Source organism: Tupaia chinensis, unplaced genomic scaffold (genome assembly GCF_000334495.1).
Source record: "Tupaia chinensis unplaced genomic scaffold, TupChi_1.0 Scaffold000002_1, whole genome shotgun sequence".
NCBI lineage: Eukaryota > Metazoa > Chordata > Mammalia > Scandentia > Tupaiidae > Tupaia > Tupaia belangeri.
Genome location: NW_006159428.1, coordinates 4,957,786 through 4,980,892, shown reverse-complemented (window position 1 = coordinate 4,980,892; position 23,107 = coordinate 4,957,786). Strand labels below are relative to the sequence as shown.

At 40.6% G+C, this 23,107-nt stretch overlaps 1 protein-coding gene and 1 pseudogene across 1 annotated transcript in view; both read right to left on the bottom strand.

Moving 5' to 3' along the window:
• The window catches only part of KCNB2 (potassium voltage-gated channel subfamily B member 2), a 470,433-nt gene that overhangs the window by 2,313 nt on the left and 445,013 nt on the right, over window positions 1-23,107 (bottom strand). Inside the window, exon 3 of the mRNA XM_006139796.3 lies at window positions 11-522. Coding sequence (XP_006139858.1) covers window positions 11-522 — 512 coding nt within the window. The remainder of the gene's footprint in view (window positions 1-10; window positions 523-23,107) is intronic.
• Window positions 7,744-8,701, bottom strand: LOC102498664 (developmental pluripotency-associated protein 4 pseudogene; annotated as a pseudogene).

Sequence of the window (23,107 nt, the reverse complement as noted above, 5' to 3'; positions counted from 1 at the left end):
GCTGGTGAACTTGGTAGCATCTTCGTCCTTTTCAGCAAAGAATACCAGGCTGGAAAATATCATGATCCCCATGGCCAAAAACAGTATCAACAAGCCCAATTCATTGTAACTCCGTCTGAGGGTGAAACCCAGAGACTGAAGTCCAGTCGAATGTCTGGCGAGTTTCAGGATCCTGAGGATGCGCATGATTCGGAAGATCTGGACCACACGCCGCACATTCTGGAACTGCAGCACGCTCTTGTTGGACTCCGTGAGGAAAATGGTGACATAGTATGGTAAGATGGCCAGCAAGTCAATGACATTTAGAGGGCCCTTAAAGAACTTCCATTTATTTGGTGAGGACAGGAACCGTAAAAGGTACTCCATGGTAAACCAAGCAATACACACAGCCTCCACGTGTGCTAACTGGGGGTTGTCATTGGGATTTCCGAATTCATCCACCTCCTGCAGCTCTGGTAGAGTGTTGAGAGACAGAGCAATGGTGGAGAGTACGATGAACAGGATAGACACGATGGCCAAGATCTGGAAAGGAAAAGAAAGCCCAGATCAGCACATCCTTAGTTGCTAATAGGGGATATTTGGGACCATGATTCTTTAAATGACAGGGAATACTCCAGGTTTTTCCAAGAAGGTGTTAAGAAAGTAATTTTACAATCTAAAATTCCCTAAGTGATACACATACATGTACCTAAGGAATCCCGGGACCTAAGCAATTTGAAAAATCCTCACTGCTCACTGCTCTTAAGCACATTTGTGTGAATATCCACCATTTGGATGAGGGCCTATAGGGCTGGGATCATTTTTTGGATAGGAATAATCTCTCCTCTTGTGATTATTTACATCATTTTCTCTGTTAACCACTTGGCTTGTGTTTCCTTAAGTGAACTGTCTTACATGCCACATAAGCTATTATACAAAGATCCATGATCTCCAGGAGCTCTATTTTTTATTTATTTTTTCTTTTTTCTAAAAGATTTTTCCTAAAGGGCATGTGCATTTGCCAGAAAGACAGAGAGACAGCAAAATATCACCCCCTGAGGGGATGGCCATGCCACAATCCCTTCTCTTCCATTCTCTTCTTGGGATTTCGAATATGTGCCTGGTGTGATTTTCAGGCTGCTGGTCTGGGACTTGAACTGTAGTGGCCACATGGGAGTCCAGCGTCTTAACCACTACACGACCTGCTGACTCCTGGGCCTTTTATTCTACAACTAAGAACACAATGTAGACCTACACCTGGAGAGAGAACATGACACTCAGTGCAACAGTGCTTCTCCCAAGAACAAATACTCTATGTGGAAGGCATTGACATTAGAACAAGTCAGAAGAGTCCTTGGGAGGTGTGGACTTTTGGCCTGCATCACGTGGGAAAGGATGATTATGAGCTGACTTCTTTTAGTCAAGGAAGATTTCATATACAAGAGCTCAGGGCTGACCCTGTGATCTAGCTGTTAAGGGAGCTGGATCTCATACAGCTGACTGAAGTTCGAATCCCACGCCTGGTGGCATAAAAAGCATGTTGGGCACATGTGCATAAAAGCCCCAAATCCTGATGGGATGCAAAAATGGAGGGGAGGGACTGCAGTGTGACCACAGGCCACAGGGAATTGCTTTCTCCCTCTCTCTGTCCCTGTCTTTCTCTGGAGTGTGCACATGCTTCCTAGCAATTAAAATAAATAAAACAAAAAACATATAAATAGAATTGTTTGAAGAACGTCCAGGATGTTCTCAGTGTCAGGTAAACAATCTCGACAGAGCAAATAGCAGAATGTCAGACCGAGAAGCAAAGAGGAAGAACCCAGAAAGAAGAGGATTAAATGACTGCGGTTTAGAATGAGGCAGTGTGAGCTGTGATCCTGGTTTTCCCAGTTACTGTGTGCCCTGGGGTGAGTTATTAACCTTTCTGTGTCTTAGTTTACCCATCTGTTATATGAAGGCAACAACCATAGCTAATTCATCACTGCTGTAAAGGTTACGTGGTACACAGACACGGTTAAATAAATGGAAAGTATGTTCATTGTTCCAGGCTACAATGACTCAGGACTTTGTGCGGAAAGATAAAGGTCAAGAATAGCTATTTGGGAAATCTATAAAACCGTACAAAATAGAGACAGCTCCAGTAGAGAGTTCTTCATCATAACCCAGAGTTCTATTCATAGATTACGGGCAAAGCAGAAGATTGAGGTTTACAGGCAATACAAAGAGGCACTTCCCTGCTGGGTAAAGATTGTACATTTGGAACGCGCAATTCTTGGTGGAGTAAGAAACTTTCTACCTAGGTTAGATCTGGCTTGGTTTCATGTGACCTTAGTTAATGACCTTGGGAAGAACCATTGGTCTGTTACTATACATAACTTTGAAAAGAGTATCCTGACAGTGACTGTTTTATTTGGAAATTCAGCATCTAGTAAACATGTTGAAGGACAGTGATTAACCGTCTTGAGGCCATAGAACACAGCACACATTAGACTGTGAAAAAATTAGTTTATGTCAACACTGACTTTTTTCTCCCTCCATTTTCTTTTCTTTATCCCTCTAAGTTTTTCTCCTTTCCCTTCCTCCTTTCTCCTCTTATATTTCAATACTTTCGTTTTTTTTCTTCCTCTTCTTTCAGATCTGATCTCTCTTCTTAAATTGCTCTAAAGTAAAACCACAATACAATGTCCTTCAGAATGTGCTGTAGGAATTAAATTAAGATTTATGGAACAGTGTTTTATTGTTAGTCTTTCATCTTTTTTTTTCTTAGAACGAGGTTAAGTACTTTCTATTTGAGTGTATCTCAGGATTTCCTTCAAAAATGTGGATCAGTGACTCACAATAAAAAAAAAAAAGGTTCCCTTTATCTATACTAAGAGATCGTGAACTTCCTCTTCTTTCAGATCTGATCTCTCTTCTTAAATTGCTCTAAAGTAAAACCACAATACAATGTCCTTCGGAATGTGCTGTAGGAATTAAATTAAGATTTATGGAACAGTGTTTTATTGTTAGTCTTTCATCTTTTTTCTTAGAATGAGGTTAAGTACTTTCTATTTCAGTGTACTTCAGGATTTTCTTCAAAAATGTGGATCAGTGACTCACAATTAAAAAAAAAAAAAAAGAGGTTCCCTTTATCTATGCTAAGAGATCATGAAGGCTAAAGCTAGAAACTCCCTCAAGAAGATTTAGATAAATCAATGGATAATAGAGTCAGAGGGTTTGTTAAGGGCAATTTGAGAATGCTCACCTCATATCCTACCCTCAGAGGCTAAGGGCAGGTGACATCTACAACATTCTGTCATTCAGATATTCTTGAGGAAGCATTGGTCGGATCTCATCCATTCCTGTGCTCTTACTGTAAGGAACCAGGTGCCACTGCGTATATTCTAGGGTAGCACTGCTGCTAATATACCTTCAGCATTTTAAGTATTAGGTGTGCTACCATCATGCTTGCACTGACGATCCATTTGCTAGATTTTCCACATCTTCTAACCTGTTCACCTGCCCTTTTAGAACACATTTTACTTATGTGGATTGCTTCAAAGGGAAAGGGATAAAGAAGACTTGCAAATGAATCCATTCTTTTATCTTCCAACCTTTTGAACAACAAGCAAAGGGAGGTTCAAGGTGGGCCTTCAGTTTTCCTTGATCCCACAATTAGAGCTAGACTGTGATAATTTTACTTCCACAATTCATTTGGAGAAAGAACAAAACACTCTATAGTGCTAATGGACTCCATAGTTGATCAGAAATTAACAATGTGGCTACCTTTAAGGATTGGGAATTTAGCATCCACACAACATGACTTGGAGTACAGTCAGGAAGAAAAAGAATTATTAAAGGAAAAAGCAAACACTCAAGCCCTTAGCAACCCAACATTCATGTTAAAGGAACCACACGGTATTGAAGTGCGTTATTTTCTATCTCATGTTCAAATTCAATCTGTCAAAACACATTTGCTCTCAATTTAGGGGAATGACTTATTTAAAATATCTGTGAAGCTTGGCGTTTTCCCAGAAAGACAGCACTTTAGGCAAATTATTCAACATATCCCAAAGGTGACATGTAGTGCAATAAGCCAAATGTAAGTTTATTGCCTTCCTGCAGAGCTGTGTGTTTTTTTAGACACATAGATGTAATAAATGTAAAAACTGGCTCCAAGCTACATGATGTGCTTCTAAACATGGATATTTGCTTTAACCCAGAAACCCTTCCAGTGTTTAGGTATTGCTTAATTTATCATGCCTATGCACAAGTGAAGATGTGACTGACTCAGGTTTTCAATCTCTGTCACCTCCAACTGACCTCCAGAGCTGGCAGGAGTCAAACTGTTCCTCTCAGTTCTAGCAAACAGCCTGGTATCTGTACATGGCAAAGAAAGTGGAGATTCAGAGGAACTACGTGTGTGGTGGTCAAACTCCTGGGAGATTTGAACTAAATTCCCTTCACCCCTAACATTTGATCATTCCCTATCTAAACTAAACCATTTTTCTAATTCCAGTCATGTGTGTGAACCAAACCAAGGACAAATCCAAATTAATCCTGACATTTTGGTCAAGTGGCCAAAACAAAATTTTGTTGCTTGAGAAATAAATAGTCAAATGGAAGGCTTTGAGAAACATTATACTAGGTATATTCTAAGCATTTGGCAACTGGAAATGGATACTTTTTTCTGGGTAAAACATTCCGCCCTCACCTTGAATCCCCTGATTATTTTAGTTCTTCAGGAACAGTCACACTCGCTTATCCCTGAGGGGTAAGCACAGGGCTCCCGCACTACCTGCCCCAAGTGGCTGCGCTGATTTCTCTGGTGAGAGACAGTAAAGCAGTCAGAGACTTGTCTCAGTTGTACCAACTAGTTGATTTTCATCTTTTACAGATAATGGGTGTGTTGTGTTGGAAAGAAAAACTAGATGAGGAATTACAATACATGGCTCTACCTCCACTGGCCACAGAGACAAGCCACTTACCTCTCTGAACTTCAGTTGTCTCATCTACAAAATGAGGTCCCTCACCTGCCTTGCTGAGTTGTTAAGGATCACATTGGATCAAACACAGGAAGCATCCTGTAGCCTTTGAAGTGTGAGAAGTGTAAGATGCTGGAGATGGGTCTGGAAAAAGCCTTTGATCAGCACTGGGAGGAAAGTGGCTAATCACTCACTTAAATACAGTTTCCAATGTTGGTATCTGCAACACTTCTGAGTACCTTCTTTCACATACGTGGTGACATGGGGGACAAATCAACACAACCATCTTATTCTGCTTAGGACTGAATAATCTAGTTGGCCAGTGTTTATTGAAGAGTCGGACTGAGGTCAGTAAGTTTTCTGGTGTGGGCCTCATGCGGGATAATCTGCTGAATATTCACCAGCATTTAACGTTCCACAAAAACACACAGGAACTTCTGTGCCTTATGCTGAAGTTCAGTTCTTTACTTTTATAATACGTGTTGTAAAAGTGAGTCATAAGTTCTAGACTACACAGCACTCCTGCTTTCTCTTCCTACTGGGATATGTGCATGAGTGTCAATAGTCCCGTAGATGGGGGATAATTCCTGGGTTTCTATTATCCCCAGGCCCTTACCTACCTACCTACCTACCTACCTACCTATCTATCATCTACCTATCTATTTGTTTAAGGTTTTTGCCATAGGGCCTGTATGCTTGCTGGAGAGACAGAGACAGAGAAAGGGGAAGTGAGAAGTCACCCTCCTGGGGGAGATGGCCATCCTAAAATCCCTTCTCCTCCGTTGTCTTCTCAGGATTTGCGGCATGCACTCCATGCACACACCATGATTTTTAAGCCTCCAGGTCTGGAGTTTAAACCTGGTTGGTCATGTGGGAGTCTAGCACCTTAATCACCATGCCATCTGGTGGCTCCCAAAATACTTTTTAAAGAGCCTTTTGAAGATTTTCAAATTTTATCAGCAATGGAAAACTACACAGAGAAATATAAGAATTTTCAGGATAGGACTAACTAACTTACTAATTAATTAACTTGTTTAAGTTGACAGAAAGAAAAAAAACCAATGACGAGTCTTTGAATAGGAATAATTTTCAATTTAAGAGCAGAGAATAACACATTGACATTTCTGAGCCTATATGCTAAAGGCTAGACTACTTGCTAAGGGAAAATGTGAAGAGATGGTAAGAATATCATAACACAGTGTACCACAGCAGAGTAAAAACTGCCACCAAAAAGTCAATATATATTAAAAAAATAAAAAGCTAACAGAACTATTATTAAATGTGCTCACCACAATGTAACGTTCAATGTCGAATAAGAGGACTGTCTATACGCTTGATCTGATTATTACAACACTGAACACATGCTTTGAAAAGTCATAATGCACTCCACAAAAAAGTACAACGGTGACAAGTAAACCAGAAATCCAAACACACACACACACGCGCGCACACACACACAAATACCATGATTTCCATCCACCCAATTCCTCTTTTTTGCTACTTCCCAGAAGACGTCTGAATGCAGCAAGCCAGAGTCACTCCTTCGATTTCCACCAGAGAAGAACCATCTGTGATTGTTTCCAGTTCTAGCTTCCCATATCCCTTGAGCCACATGGTGCTGTCCTCTAAGGGACCTTAGTTGGCTAAGTCCTTTCTTTTCCCAAATGTTCCCCTGGCCCTTCCAGAACAAAAGAGATGATATACGTAAGTGCTCTCAGCACATTTGTGCATTCAGGCATGACTCCCTTATGTGTTAACATCACATGACCATATATAAAGAATGAGCATCACTGATTTGGTTGTTGTATTTTAATTGCCAAAGGATGTAGGTGTTGATCAGAGAGAGAAAGAGACAGAGAAATTGAGAGGGAGTGGAAGAAAGTACCTCTCAGTGGGGTGTGTTCATGCTACAATTTCTTCTTCTTCATTTTGTTAGGATTTGGGGCACATATGCACATGCACCTGAACTATTTTTTCAAGCTGTCAAGGTCAAGATTCAAACCTTGGCTGGCTGTGTGGGATATCGTTCCCTTAACTCTAGGTCATGAGGCAGGCCTCTTTTATTTAGGACCTGGGAATAATAGGAACCCACGAATCCAATTATCCCCCATTTGTGGGGCAGCTGTCACCTATGCACAAGATGGCACTAGCTCTAAGAATCTCACCTGGGGAGGGCTGGGATATGAGAAGCAATCCTGTTCCACAAAGCATTGGACAAACTTTTCCTGTTTTTTATTGTCACATATGAATCCAATTCTTTTTTTTTTTTTTCTTATTAAGAACCATTTGTTTTGGGCAGGGTTGTGGGGAAAGAATAACAGCCTTTCTTTAGTATAAAGTATTTAAATTTATTAAATTTACAATCAGAATGGAACATGTCCTAGTCATTAGTATCCTGAGGAGGAAAAATCAAACAAAAGCAAACGACTTCCCTGTCCCATCTCCTCCACGGCACCGCTGAGGAAGTTCCCACTTCACAGAGCTGCTGAAGTCCTTTCTAGTTCAGAAGGGTAGACATTTGGTATTAGGAACAATGTTTTCATCTTAATAATGGAATGGATGGCCCTTTGTTAAAGTCTTTTCCATTTTACAAGTCTCTGTACCCCAACCTGGGAGGCAGCAGGCACTGTCAGGGGTCCAAGGGTACTATCTGCATCCCACCAGTCTGCATGGCCTCTGAGCAGAAAGAAGGTTAGCTAGACTGGAGAACCAAAATTCAGCTGTCTGAGTCACTGTGGAGTCTACCGTCCAACTTTTCTAACATTAATTACAACCATAGATGTGCCCTTTTCTTGGTATTCTAATCCCACTGGAGACTTTTCATTAAGACCTTGTTCCTTTGCACACATTTCAGGCAAAACATATTGTCTTCCAGGTGTAGGGGTGGGAAACTGCAGGCCGGAAGTAGGAAGAGGGCACTTACTCTCCCTTTTTGCTTCTCAGGAACCCAGGCTTGTCCAGCATGAAATTGCAGATGAACCCAACCACCTGTGTTTGCAGGGAGACTTCTCCCATGGACCACACACCACCTGACACCATAGGCCTCTTGTGGGGATTCCGTAGCCTCTGTTTCGGCTAACTCCATCTTCCCAACCACAGATGCAATTCTGGCCTAGTAGGTCAGCACAGCATCTGGGGCAGAGGTTGTCACCTCGATTGTATTAACTCCCTCAGGGAGAGCTGCAGACTCTTCTGGGTTAGACAAAGCCTCTGCAGGTGGAGGAGCCACTTCCGGAGGATTAGTCCTTTCAGAACACATCCCTTCCTGAGAACTTTCTGCAAATGTTTTCCCTTTGCCCATCTTTAATTTTCTTCATAATGATGACTCAATCCTGGTCTCTTTTGTTGTGGCAGAAATATCCTTATGATTTGGATAAGTACAGGCACACGATCTCCTATATGCATCTAATTTCTGGCCTTTAATCTTTAATTGTTGGCACCAAGCCTGCAAGATGTCGGCGAAGCTGGTTAACTGGTGTCAGTTTAAAGGGGAATGGGGGAATTGGTATCTTTTTCAGAGGCCATAAGCTGTCATTGCTTTGTGCTTTCTTCTTTGGAGAGAAAGCTTTGTCATCCTTCACAGATCATTTTAGTTTTTTCCCCTTTGCTGAGGTTGTCAATAAACCTGTAGATGGGCTTGGTTGGCTGGAAGCCCACTGCTGCTCTTCAGTCTCAGACACGTGTTCCCACTCAGAATTTCCATACTCTCCTCTTGACTTCTCTGTGGATTTCCACTCCTTGCCTCTTGCATGTTCCATACTCTGAAAATAGATAGAGCTGGTAAAGGAAAAACTCTTTTCCTGAAACCAACTCTTTGAGAAAAAAATTCTTGGTTATCTTGTGACTAAAAGTACTTTTTTTGATATTTTCTTATCTCCTGAAATATGTTTTGTTTCACTACCCATGATCTATTTCCGTATTTTAAAAGATTAGATTTTAAGAATAGACTCATTAAGGTGAAGGCTAGTAGAGGGAACTTTCATATTATTTCGGGTAACTCTGCAAAGAAAGGAGCAACAGTGAGGTGAAGATAACATTAATCTTACACCCACACAGTAATTAGACATTCCCTTCTTTAGGCCATTTGTTCTTGTGGAAGTTTTCAAGAGCCAGAGAGTGCAAATGGAGACTGGCCATGAGAACACACACAGCACTGCTTCTACCAGCTCCTCCAGGGCAGGGCCCTTGGTGTTCCCTTTTTGTAGACTGCTCACCTTCCCTCCTAGGAAAGCACAACACACATGTCTAGACCCTTCTCATCAGTACATGAAAGACAGAATTCAGGGGAAAGATGCAAGAAGAGAGTGAGTGGAGTGGATCCTTTGAGCAACTCTTCATTTCAGTTAACCCAAGAGCTTAGCATTCGTAGACTGTAAAAATCAAAGAACACTCAAGCAAGGATACAAATTACAAATATTCTTTTTGTATTTTTTCAATTAATCATGACTGAAGTAGTCTAAGTGTTATCTGGCAGTGAGGAAGGGTGGTATAATATGGGACTTAACATCAAAAGGTCCGAGTTTGAATCCAGTTCTGATACACTTTGGTAGCTTTGTGATCCCAGACACTATAATTAGTTTTTCTGGAACTCAGTATTCCATGTAGGAAATGTGGGGAAAAAACACTTGGTTTGTTTATATGACATTGTTTGGAGGTCATATACAATGAAGGATATGATAGTACTTTGTAAAGTGTAAGGTGCTAAAAAATGTCACTTATGAAGGTACTTCAAAATTTTGTGGAAAATGGAATTAGAGTGTGAGTTTATTTGGTTCTAGACTTTTTTAAAAATTCATGCATAGCATTTCCACAAACCTTTTGAAGACTCCTTAAACTTATTTAAGAATTTTCCAAATCTTATAACAATAAAAATTCAGTTTTTTGTTCTGCCTGTGATCCCATAGCCTAAAGGGTGGTTATTTCAACATCCTATGAAGAGAGCATTTTCATGTGTAAGGTAAGATTCGGAGAGCCATAAAAAGAGCTTCTCAGTTACTTGATGAAAACGAATCAAGAACTCCTTAAGCTGAACTTTCCTTAATCACTGCCAACCTTCTTTCCATTAATTTGCCAGAGGGCACACGTACTTACTGGAGAGAGACAGAGAGAGAGAAAATGGGTCACTCCACAATTCTCCTCAACCTCTTGACTCCTTTTGGAATCCTGAGTGGTGTACACATACCCAACATGTTTTTTAAGCTTCTGGGGTAAGGATTTGAAATGTACAGTCAATCATATGGGATCAGGTTCCCTAACCATCAGCCCGTGGGACCTGCCCAACAGCTGTCACCTTCTAATATGCCTTCTCTTCCACTCAGCTGAGCTGAAGTGAATGCAATTGCTAAATGGGAAATGCCCCGAAGGCTTGCAGTGCTTTATTATTTTTTGTGTGTTCATCCAATCTACACTAGAGGTATGATGGGCACTGTCTGCATCTATTTGAACATACAAACTCTCCATTTGCAGCTTTGCTTATACTCAGAGAACCATCTCCTTGCAGGGCTCCAGGTTTATAAAAAAAAAGTATAAGATGTCCAATTATATTTGAATCAAATTTTTGTATGGAATATACTTACAATTAAAAAAAATTGCTATTCATCAAGTTGAAATTTAATGAGGCCTCCTGTATTTAATCTGGCAACTCTATCTCCTTGGCATGTAAATGTAGGGGATAATCCCTGCTCCAGGATGATCCAACCTGACTTTCTTGCTCTTAGAAATCTGGAAGTTTGAGCTGAGACACTTGGAGGTGAGGAACTTCAGGGATGGAGTCACAGTAGTGCCAGGAGGAGGAGAAGTGAACTCACACTGTGGGGAGCTTGATTTCTGCCTTTGAACAGCACCTTCCAGAGTCAGTTATCTCTTTTCCTCCCCTTCCAAGTTAAGTTGGATAGCATTTCAATCAGGTTCTGTTACACCCATAACATCATACAACCTTCTTCGGTAATCCTTTGACAACTTCATATGAGATTGTCTGTCTCTCGAGATTTTAGAGCCATGAAAGGTAATAACTACTGATTTTCTTATTTATTTATTTATTTTTTTGTAGAGGTTTTCATTATAGGGTGTGTGCACTTGCCAGACAGACAAAGAGAGACATAGAGACAGAAAGCAAGAAATCACCCCCCAGGGAGGATGGTCACGCCGCAATCCCTTTTCCCCCATTCTCCTCTCAGGATCTTGGGCATGCATGCACACGCACCCGGCGTGAGTTTTAAGCCACCGGGTCGGGGCTGCAAACCGCAGTTGACTACGTGAGAGTCCAGCGACATAGCCATTACCCTAACTGCTTGTTCCCAATAACTACTGATTTTCTAGAGAATTTCTTCCAATGTTTAACAGAAAGCAGGCACTTTGCAAGTCTATTTGAAGAGATGAATGCCTCCCCCAAAACAGAGGGCCACAGAACTGGAGATGACAAAAATGGATCTTGAAGAAAGCAAAAAATATTTTAATCACCTAAGAAGAATAAGACAGATTTTTTTCATTTTCAGTTGCTTCCACATAGCTCAAAGTTTGTATAAAAGCTTTAAGCAACTATAGAATTTTTTCTTATAATAGAAATTCATATTACAAATAGTCCATTTAAAGATAACAGAACAGCTTTACAAGTTCAGTAGCCTAATCTTTTTTTTTTTTCACTATGCTGAACAGATTGCCTTGCCTCCTTGCCCCCAGCCCTTATTCTTTGAGAAGCCTGCTTTTGACTGTATATGGGCTGTGGGCTTCACCTTGTCAAAAGGATAAACGTTCTTAAAGAGAAATGCTGTACTCACTGTATGCCACATCTTTTGCTGAGTATAATTTGGAGTCTGCAATTAATTCAACCAGTGACTGAACTGAGACATTCAGGATTGTACTAAAAAAGTGTTAATGCACTGAGAATAACTAATAGTGTAAGTTATCCATTAAAAATTGGGACTAGCACATGGTATAATGGTTATGTTGTTGGACTCCCATGTAGTTGACCGCAGTTCGAGTCCTGGACCCAGCAACTTAGAGCTCACGCTGGGTGCATGTGCATACATGCCCAAAATCCTGAGAGGAGAATGAAGAAGGGATTGTGGCATGGCGACTCCCCTCCCAGGGGCTGACTTCTTGCTTTCCATCTCTCTGTCTCTCTTTGTTTTTCTGGCGAGTAAACAGGCCCTATAGCATAAATGTCTCTTAAAAAAACAAAACTAAACTAAACTAAACTTCTATATACATGTGAGGGATCTTCAGCAAGTTGACAGAAATACGAATTATGAAAAAACTATGCCTGGATAGTTTTTTTTGGGGGGGAATCAAAATGTGCTCGGATTTTAATTCCATTTCCCCATAGTTTTTAAGTCCCTTCATGTGTTTATATGTGAAACACACACACTTTTAAAAAGAATTATTTAGTGTTTTTATTTATTACTATTATTTCAGTTTGCTATAGGGCGTGTGTGCTCACTGGAGAGAGACAGAGAAGGAGAGAGAGAGAGAGAGAGAGAGAGAGAGAGAGAGAAGTGAGAAAGCCACCAGGTCTGGGACTTGGACTGCAGTCAGCTATGTGGGAATCCAGCATCTCAACCACTCAGCCACCTGCTGGCCCTGCACACACAATGTTTCATACAGTACTTTTTTTTTTAAATGATAGTTTGTACATGTTGCATGAGAGAGAAAGCTTCTTCGACAATGTCTCATCATGTGTGATTCCCCCCAGCCCTGCAACTCCTCAGAACCCTGGGCACACAGGATGTACATGGCGTGTTTTTAGGCCTGCCTGGAGATGCAAACCCATGTTTGGCCACGTGGCTTCCAGTCTTGTAGAGCACCATGTTAGTGCTACGCCACATCTGCTGGGCCACGCGCGCATGTGCATACACACACACAAATATAGTTTATATATAAATAACTATATATTTAAATAATCTCTCTTCCACATAATCAAAAGTAAAGTCTCACAGAAAGTAAAAAAGGCATAAAAGTATAAACTTAAGACTGCTCCATATCCTGTTTAATAAAGATGTATATGCAAGCATAATTTGTTAAAATACCACATGAATATAAATAAAGCTGCTTAGATGTGTGGAGATTTAGAACAAAATAAGAAAATGGAAAGAAGCCTCCTTTTTTTCTCCCTCTTGTCAGTTTTCTAGTTCTTTGAAAAGATAATTCATAAAAATCCAAGAGAGAAAAAACAGGTTTTCAACACTTAAGAGTGCTTCGAACATGAGAATATTTACAGTTCTATCTAGATTTTATAATATTCTTTCCTTACCAGTTGCAAAAATGTTTGGCCTAAGGATAAATTCTAATCATAACTATTGTTTTTTTAAATTGCCAGTGGATATATACACTTAGAGAGAGAGAGAGGAAACACCTTCCATTGAGATGTGGTCATGTCACGAGTCTTTTCTTCCATTCCTCCGTCACATTAGGATTTTAGGCATATGCACACATGTGCCTGGCATGCTTTTCCAGCTGTCTGGCCGAGCTGCTGTCAGCCATGTGGAACCTGGCTCTCTTCACTGTACTACAGCAGCAGGTCATCATCAAAGCTCTTTCTAAAGGATGGGTAGAAAAGGGGGTAAAAGGCCTGGCAGGCAAGAGGACAGGCTGGACGAAGGCTGTGAAGCCCAAAGGTTATTGTAGTTTGTTCAGAAAACTCCAAGTTATTTTGTGCGGCTGGAGACACCCATAGACAGACATGGCATGGAGGGGCTGATGGTGATTTCAGAGCTGCTGCATACAAGGGTATAGGCGGTGTGTTGGCTTATTCCAGACAGTATCAACCGAGAGAGGAGAATGCCAATGATGCTTCCGCCATTTGTGTGGTGTACAATGGGACAAAGTCTTGATTTCAAGGAACTGGATAGTGTGATGGGACTGGATGTCGGCAGAGACACAGAGAAGAGTGGAGATGGGACACTTCTGGGAAGTTAAGCCCTGGGCTAATTATGAAGGGTCTGGAGAATAGTAAGGAGTTGGATAGGCTTTCCTCTGTAGACCAGTCTTCCTCAGAGTGTGGTCCCTGCAGCTGCAGCATCAGGTCAGCAACACCGGCATTGCGTATGTGGTAATCTGTGAGAAGAGCACGTTCTCAGGCCCACTGCATAGCGACTGGATCTGAAACTGAGGAGAGTCCCCACCCACCTACGTTTTAACAAGTCTTCAGGGAATTCTGATGCTTACCAAAGTGTATAGACACTTTTCTAAAATAAAGGTCATTGATGGATTTCAGTGGATAGGCAATGTATGCTCAGATGTGCATGTTAGATCACTTGCTGCAATGTGTGGTTGGGACCCAAATGAAGACAAGAAAAAAAGTTTGTACTTTTTTTTTTTTGTCATAGGTTATGTACACTCACTGGAGAGATGGAGAGAGAGAAAGTGAGAAATCATCCCCAATGGGGATGGCCATGCCTCAATCCCTTGTCCTCTATTCTTATCTTGGGATTTTGGGTATGTGTGCACACACACCTGCCATAATTTTTAAGCTGTCGGGTCTGGGACTCAAAACCATGGTTGGCCATGTGGGAGTCCAGTGCCTTAACCACTACACCACCTGCTGGCCCTAAAAAGTTTGTACTGTGATAGTAGGAGCAAAGGAGAGGAATGGGTAAGTTATATGAATAATGATGAGTGGAATCTTGATCTTACTTGGAACGGAGATGGAAGAGTCTAGGACTCTCATGTTCATGACTAAGTTTGCCAGGAGCATTAAATAAATCTGACAAATCTGTATATTAACATAAACAGGCAGAAAATGCAAAGTGACATTTGATTTTACTATCACTTATCTTTGAAAATGATATTTGTCCATTAAAAAATACTCTAATAAGCACTTTAGGCTTTGAAATAGAGAAATATGTCTTAGAGCTAAAAACAGTTTATTCGCACATGAATAAATTATGAAACACATGGTATATTATTAACCCAAACTATTTCCTTTTATAAAATTTTATCTTAAGAGTACATTCTGAAGTCACACAGGACAAAGTCTACTTTATGGACCCATTTATACTAGCTGTTCCCTGAAAGCAAGCATTCTTCACCTACTCTAACCTCCCATTTCTGTAAGGAAGCCTTCTAAATTTCCAGAATTAAAGTGCCATTAAAAACTGGCTTTGTTCCTCGGACACCTAGTTGGCCTCATCAGCTCATCAATCACAATTAACAGGGGATTGTGAGGATTTGTCTCTACCATTATCCCTATATCTAAAGATGGTTTCCTAGCTGCTTCAAAGAAAGAAATAACAAAAGCTGTAATGTGATCACTTTTTCTTTCAATGAGTCTCTGCAGTAAATCTCTTGAAAAGTACTTTTGGGGTCAATGACATTAAGACCATATTATAGAACGTCAGAGAACAGAAGGCATGTGAGGGCCATGTTGGAATAGAGTAGCTCAGTCAAGGGACGAGTTAGATGGGAGCCAACTCCAGCCATGACTGCAGAAAACATGGGCCATTCACTTTGCATCCGCTGTTGGGGAAAGGCTGCTGTGCTGTCCCAGGGCCTGTGAGCAGCTGCGTCTGGCACTTCTGTTGCAAGAATGACAGGTGCTCTTCAAGGCATGAACCTGAGCATCACAATCCAAGACTTTTTGTTGAGTCCCATTTTGGCAACAACAGTCGGGAGACTCATATTTGAATGGGCCTAAGAACTTGTGCACATTTTAGGGAACCAGGACATATTGGCTAGTCAGAAAGGTTCTGCTCTTTATAGCTGTCTGACTGTCTACTGTGTCTGATACATTCTGCAATTCTCATAGAGTGACTGTGGGATTCTACTACGAGGACTACTTAGGGCCCTTAAATGTGGCCTTCGATCAGCAGAAATGCACAATCTCAGGACCTTTCCTGGGCCCATAGAATCCGAATTTGCATTTTAAAAGGATTCCCAAGTGATTTGTACATGCATTTAATTTTTAGAGGCAGTGACCTTAGACATAAATACAGTCATTTTTAAAAATCAGGATTGCAAGCTCTTCTTTACATTTTTAAACCAGTTTAAAATCTTTGTACTGGGGCAAGGGGTAGATTCATAACGCCATTCAGAGGTTCTGGGGTGAGTGAGTGTAGTTAGAAAAAAGCCTCACAGATGACCCTGAAATGGTCTGTAATTCGGCTCTGACCTTCTCTCTCAGTGTATAGTTGAAAACCATTGTTTAAGCACCTGCACATAACACAATTCAATGTAGCAGTGGAAAGAGCACTGGATTTTGAGGCAGATGACTTGACCTGTGTCCTGGCTGTGCATTATTAAATCAACTGCATAACCTGAGTAAAGACATGGGGCCTATTTCTCTATCTATACACTGGGGATAATTATGACAAGTTTGTTGACATTAGTACAGTGTAGTAAGACTGTAGAATGCACGTGAAAGCATTTTGAAGTAGTGCATTTCTACATATATGCCAGTATTTTTATGATAATTAAACATATTTTTTGTCCATATGGACTATAGCATTTGGGGCAGAATTATTAACTTGTACATAATGCTAGGGGTAGATTTATTCTTACAACTTCCTCTCTGACATTGGTATATTCTTTCCCATGTAATTATCATTTAGCTTATTTCTATGGATATTCCTAACTGATTTCAATGTTTGGTAGTGGTAACTACCTGATTCCTTTGGAAAGTCAACATATTGAGTTGAATAGTGCTGTGGTTTCCGTGTCCATGCCCCTCCAAAGTTCAAATATTGAAACTTAACCCACAATGCAATAATGTTAGGAGGTGGGGCCTCTGGGAAGTGATTAAATCACGAGGGGGCCTGCCTTCATGAATGAGATAAAAGCCCTCACAAGAGGCTGAAGGGAGCACGCTTGCCTTTTCAACCATGTGAGGACAAATTAACTTGATGCCATCTTTGCAACAGAGAGCGAGTCCCTGCCAGACACTGAATCTAGTGGGGACCTAACCCTGGACTTCCTAGTTGCCAGAACTGTGAGAAATATCTATTGTTTATGAATTACCCAGTGTAAAGTATTTTGTTTTAGCAGCAGGAAAAGACTAAGACAAATAGAATCCTTCCAAAATGTCTGTACACTTGTCTGTCTGTACACTTGTCTGTCTGTACACTCGGAACCTCTCAATGTGACCTCATTTAGAAACAGGGTCTTCACAGACGTAATTAGTTAAGATGAGAGCATATTCTATTAGGGTGGGCCCTTAATCCAATGGCTGATGCCTTTCTAGGGAGGCCATGAGAGACAAAGAAGGAGTAAATAAAGGGAGGATGTCCATGTGACAAGGGAGACAGAGACTGGCATGGTGCAGCTCCAAGCCAGGGTATGCCCAACATTTGACAGCAGTTAACAGAAGCTAGGGAGAAAGGATGGAAGATCTTCTCTGATGCCTTCGGTGGAGCATGGTCCTGCTCCACAAACTGACTTTAGACTTCTAGCATCCAGAACTGAAAGACTAAATTTCTTTCAGTTATTGTCCTAAACTACCCAGTTTGTGGTAATCTCTTATAGCACCATCAGGAAATTAATACAATTAGGTTGCATGATGCAACAAGAGGGTCCGGTCTTTAATAAGAGATAGAGCTAAGAACACTCTAAGAGCTATTACACATATTCCCTTCAAAGGTAAATTTAATGTCATTTGAAAAGGAGAGTAGAGGTATAGAAGAAAACCAGTTTAATTGGGAGGAACTAAGCTGTATTTACTGTTTGAGGTAAATAGCTAGATTTTGTTAAGTAGGTAATTAACACCTGCATTCTAAATAGCTGCCCAGGACAAGTTAGAACAAGTAGGCCTAGAAGCTGTAAAAGTCATTTATACCAGTGGGATGCAGGAGAAAGATAAATAAGGAAATGACACAGAATAATAAATTAAGAGTTAAGTTAGCAATACGAAATTTCTCTCGTGTTAGGGAAATTTCAAAACTCGGTTTTAAAACACATTGTCTAGTGGTAGTTTATAAGTTCCATGTGCTGTGGAATGATCATGCTGTTGTCCAGATAAAACAAAATTTACGGAGAAATTACGAGTGTAGTGGGTGTTTCTATATCGCTATTTTTTGGCCTCTAGGAAAAGCAGGTCCTGACAAAACATGGAGGCTCCTCCTTAGAACTATATTTTTGTGGACAGCAGGTGGCGTGGTGGTAACGGTGCTGAACTCCCACATGGCCAATTGCAGTTTGAATCCCAGACCTGGCAGCTTAAAAATCATGCTGGGCACATGTGCTTGAGTGCCCAAAATCCTAGCAGAAGAATGAAGAAGAGATTGTGGCATGGCCATACCCCCTGGGAGTGATTTCTCATTTTCCCTCTCACTGTCTCTGGCAAGCGTATATTCCCTGTGACATAAACCAAGACATAAAAAGGTAAATATGAAGATTTTATAAATACAGATGACTATGTGAAAAGACATGGAGAAACTGTACATTGAGATTAAGTGAAAGAAGATGTTCTGAATAGGTCATATACTGCATGATTCCATCAATATAACATTCCAGAAAAAAACTGTGGAGACAGTAAAAAGATCAATGGTTGCCAGGACCTGGAGGGTAGAGATAAATAGGTGGAGCACAAGGGGTTTTTAGGGCACTAAATATATTCTATCTAAAACTGCAATGATAGATGTATGTCATTGTGATGTCCAAACCCATAGATTATACAACACCAAGGATGAATCTTAACGTAGAGTATGGACTTTGTGTGATAATGATGTCTCAATGTAAGTTCACCAGTTATAACAAATGTTCTGAACATACAGAATATTGATAGTTGGAATGCTGTGCATGTGTAGCTATAGAAAGTATGTGGGGAATCTCTGTACTTTCTGCTCAATTTTGCTATGAATCTAAAATTGCTCTAAAAAAATCTATTGAAAGAAACCTGAGTCAAAGAGAAATAAAAATGTATGTTCACACAAAATCTTGCATGTGTTTATTTACAAGAACATTATTTTTTAATATTTTATGTCAATTTATTTTCTACATTCAATTACATATGTCACTTAGCTTGCCAAGCGAGTATTCTAACATGTATACATTTCTCACCCGTCCAGTTGACAATAATATAGAGTTATCTTCAATAGATAATAACCTATTTATTTGTCCCATAATGCCTTGTCTCTCTATTTTTCTCTTTAATGTCCTTCCTCAGACTCTCCTCCTTCAACAAAACCCTGGATTTTGACAGAAAATGGATGAATATGGAAGATCTACTGCTGAGTGAAGCAAACCAGGCTATGAAGGAGAGACATAGTATGTCTCCACTTAATATATACAAGAACATTATTTATAATAGACAAAAAGTAGGAGCATCCCAAATGTCCATCAACAGACAAATGGATTAGTAAACTATAGAATCCATATGCTGGAAAATTATTTGGCCATAAAAAAGAATGTAACATAGGTAAGTGCTATGATGTGGATGATTTCAAATATATTATTCTAAGTGAAAGAAGCCAATCACAAAACATTATGTAATATATTATTTTATTATGTTACAAACATAAACCACTGTGTTGTCAAGACTCTTCCTTTCCAGTTTCTGAAATTGGACCAGACGATAATCTTTGAAGATATAATTCAAAAAGCTGAAAGCACACGCTTCCAACACACTGTGCTTTGAGGTATTCTGGATCTCGTTCAGCTGGCGGATGAGCTGATTGATGCGTTCACCCCGATAGCCAGGTGAACCCACCTTCTTGAGGAAGCCCACTTGGTTCTTGGTGGCATGACGAGCCACCGAAAGGTGAAAGGGGCGCAGGAAACGAGATATCTTGGAAATACTTTCCCGGGAAGGCAATTTCACGAATGAGGTCTTCTAAATAAATGATGCCAAACTCCCCTAGATGCTCCTCACTGTGTTGTTGCTTGAAGGGAAGGTCTTATTCTTGACCTTGGCTTGCCCATGTTTCAAGATGAGTTCCTGGAAAGATTACTTATTTGGAAATCCCCAGGTCACAGAAGGTTCCACTATTCGCAGTGTTTTTAGGCTTTGAGGAGTGACTGTGACAAAAACACCACTGATAATTTTCTTCAGACACAGTCGCAGAATGGCCTTCTGCACCTGAACTCACCCCATTAGTCCTTTTGATGCGCAGAACAAAGGCCAATGAATGTTTTTCGGGCATTTCCAAGGCATGAGGTTTCACTTCAAGTCGTCTGAGACGTACCGCTTAAACCTGGGCCCTTTCTCTTTCCTCTGCTCTTTTCTTGCCAAAAGTGCTTGCTTTGCTTGGGTGGCTTTGAGGACTTGATAAGCTTTTTTCTTTTTCAGGAGATTTTCTGGAACCAAAGGGGTCTTTTTCCTTTGCTGTGGCTCCGCCATCTTTGCGGTGCTCGTGGTACTCGAGATAGTACTCTTAATAGGGTCTTTTTATTCTTTCTTTATTTGTGATAGAGTGTGTATGTGCATGAAAGAGAGAAACAGTAAGAGGCAGTGAGAGGTAAGCACCTCCACAGAGTCTGGTCACACCATGAACCCCTTCCTACAGTCTTCCAGCCTGTTGCACCTTAGACACTTGTATACATGCCTGGCATGTTTCAGGCTGACCAGGCCAGGGATATGAACCATGGTCACCATGGAGAATCCAGTTTTCCTTGAGTAACACTTTACCACTGCACCACAGAGATGGCTCCCTAACAGGATCTTAATGCAGCGACCCCTCCCTAGCTGTGGCCAACCCTGGATGATGAGCATGCATGTGCCTAGCATACTCAGGTCTATGGACCTGAATCTAGAACATTCCCATGTGGGTCAGCCTCAAAGAGCAGCGCGTTTCACTGAACCCAGCCCCAGGGTGTTAGCTTTAAACATCTGATTAAATCATTCAAGATTTAACTGAGGTTAACATTATTATAGACTGATGATTGATATTGGTTTCCAAATATCAAATGGTTTTTCAATGACATGATTTATCTAAAAAAAAGAACCAATTTTTGATTAGGTAAATGTTTATTGATCATGTAAGAGGTATATATGATTTACATAGTTAATATTCAAATAATTCATTGCATAGTTTTAAACCACAACCTTAGCTAATAGGTCATGTTTTAGATTCAAATTCCATTAATTCACCCAGCTGCGAGGCATCTACTCTTTAGGTAATAGAGATGATATGTATTTTTAATATTGTTTTTTTTTTTTTTTTTTTTTTTTTTTTTAGAAAGAGATTTTTGCTATAGGGGCTGTGCTCGCCGAGGACACAGAGAAACAGAGAGACAGAAAGTGAGAAATCACCCCCTGAGGGGAATGGCTAGGATGCAATCCCTTCTCCTCCATTCTCTTCTTGGGATTTTGGGCAGGCACGCACACATGCCTGGTGTGAGTTTCATGCCTCTGGGTCTGGGACTCGAATCATGGTCAGGCATGTGCAAGTCCAGCAAAATAACCATTATGCCATCTGCTGGTCCTAGTAGTGACTAATACTAATGCATCTACTCAAAAACAGATTTCGTAGATGAAGAATTAGGACTACAGTAATTTCTGGTTAGTAAGGCAAAATTCTACCATGAAGATGCTTAATCCACAGATAAAAAAATCCTGAGTATTATTCAGAAATTGTTCCATACAGTCTAAATATTTTCATGTTTGAATTTCTTTTTTTAAAAAGAATTATTTAATTTTATTTATTCATTCATTTAACTTTACCAGAGAGACACAAACACACACACACACACACACACACACACACACACACACACACACACACACGGAGAAAGAGAGAGAGAAGGAAAGTGAGAAAGCTAACCACCAGGTTTGGGACCTGAACCGCGGGAGTCCGGCACCTTTAACCACTTTAACCACTACACCACCATCTGGCCCCTCTTGATGATTTTTCTTTATTTAAAGGTCTTTGCTCTAGGGCATGTGTACCAGCCAGAAAGAGAGAGAAAGAAAGTAAGAAATCACCCCTTCCCCCTGAGGATGGCCACACCGCAATCCCTTCTCCATTCTCCTCTTGGAATATTGGGCATGCACGCACACGTGCTCGGCATGAGTTTAAGCCACTGGGTCCAGGACTTGAACTGTGGTCGACTACGTGGGAGTCCAGTGACATAGCCATTGCACTAGCTGCTGGTCCCCATCTCTTGATGATTTTTAACGTGTTTTAAGTTTGAAACTCTGAAGAAGAGAAAAGCACTCAGTTTAAAAACTTCATCTTCCAAAAAAATATTTCTTGATCTCCACAGTGAGAATCGTTTTTTTCTGTGGTGCTCAAATAGCTTTCTTAGACCTTGGATTTTTTGCATGTGCCTTATGGGCCACTGTGGAGAGCAGGGAAGACTTAGTGGACAGGGCTCTGGAAACTTACTCCTGCCACAAACCCAGGTGGAGCTGTGCTTCCAGATGGTGCTGAAGGCACATGATGTAAAGAGGTGGCCTTTTCCTGTAGAAGCACCTTAAGGCTGTGGCATCATCCATGCACACAAACACATACACACACATATATAGACAGATGTATGTCTCACTGGATATGATAATACTGGCAAATATCCCTAGCTGTGCTTGGTGAAAAAGACTTGTATGCAATCAAACGTCCTTTCTACACTATTTACTCACAAATAGAAACTATTTTATTTGTGGCCACGGCTGTTGTTTGCAGAGTTGATTATTGAGCATAGCTTGTCTTTTAGCCTTCGAGGCCTTCTAAATGCCAGACCAGTTTTGTATATGCCAAGAAGCTAAAATTTGACCTGCACAAACAGAGAGCATGACTAAACACATTAGATTAAGATAGCACATTGAACTTAATCACAGGAGCCTGGCTGTAGCTGGCCAGCTCCACCAGTCAGTGGCCTCTAGGAGGCTGAAAGGGTTGAGCACCAGAACACATGGAATTATCAGTTTTTTCCTACCAATAGGAGTAGTATTTCATGGTTTTAGATCACTTAGATAAAGATATAAAATACACAAAGTTCATTTTGCCACGATAGTTACAAACTGGTTCCAAATTCCTTAAAAAGGGATTCTAGGATGTGTGCATGTCTGAGCACTCAACCCAAAGAATCCCATTGTTGTATGTTATATTCATCAGGTTTATTTACTTATGCAAGTGCGAATCCAACAGATACTATATGTGGCCCTTAGATTTTCTTTTTCTTTCTTTTTTTTTTTTTGAGAGGTTTTTGCAATACGGCACGTGCACTTGCCAGAAAGACAGAGAGAGAGAGAGAGAGAGAGAGAGAGAGAGAGAGAGAGAGAGAGAGAGAGAGAGAGAGAGAGA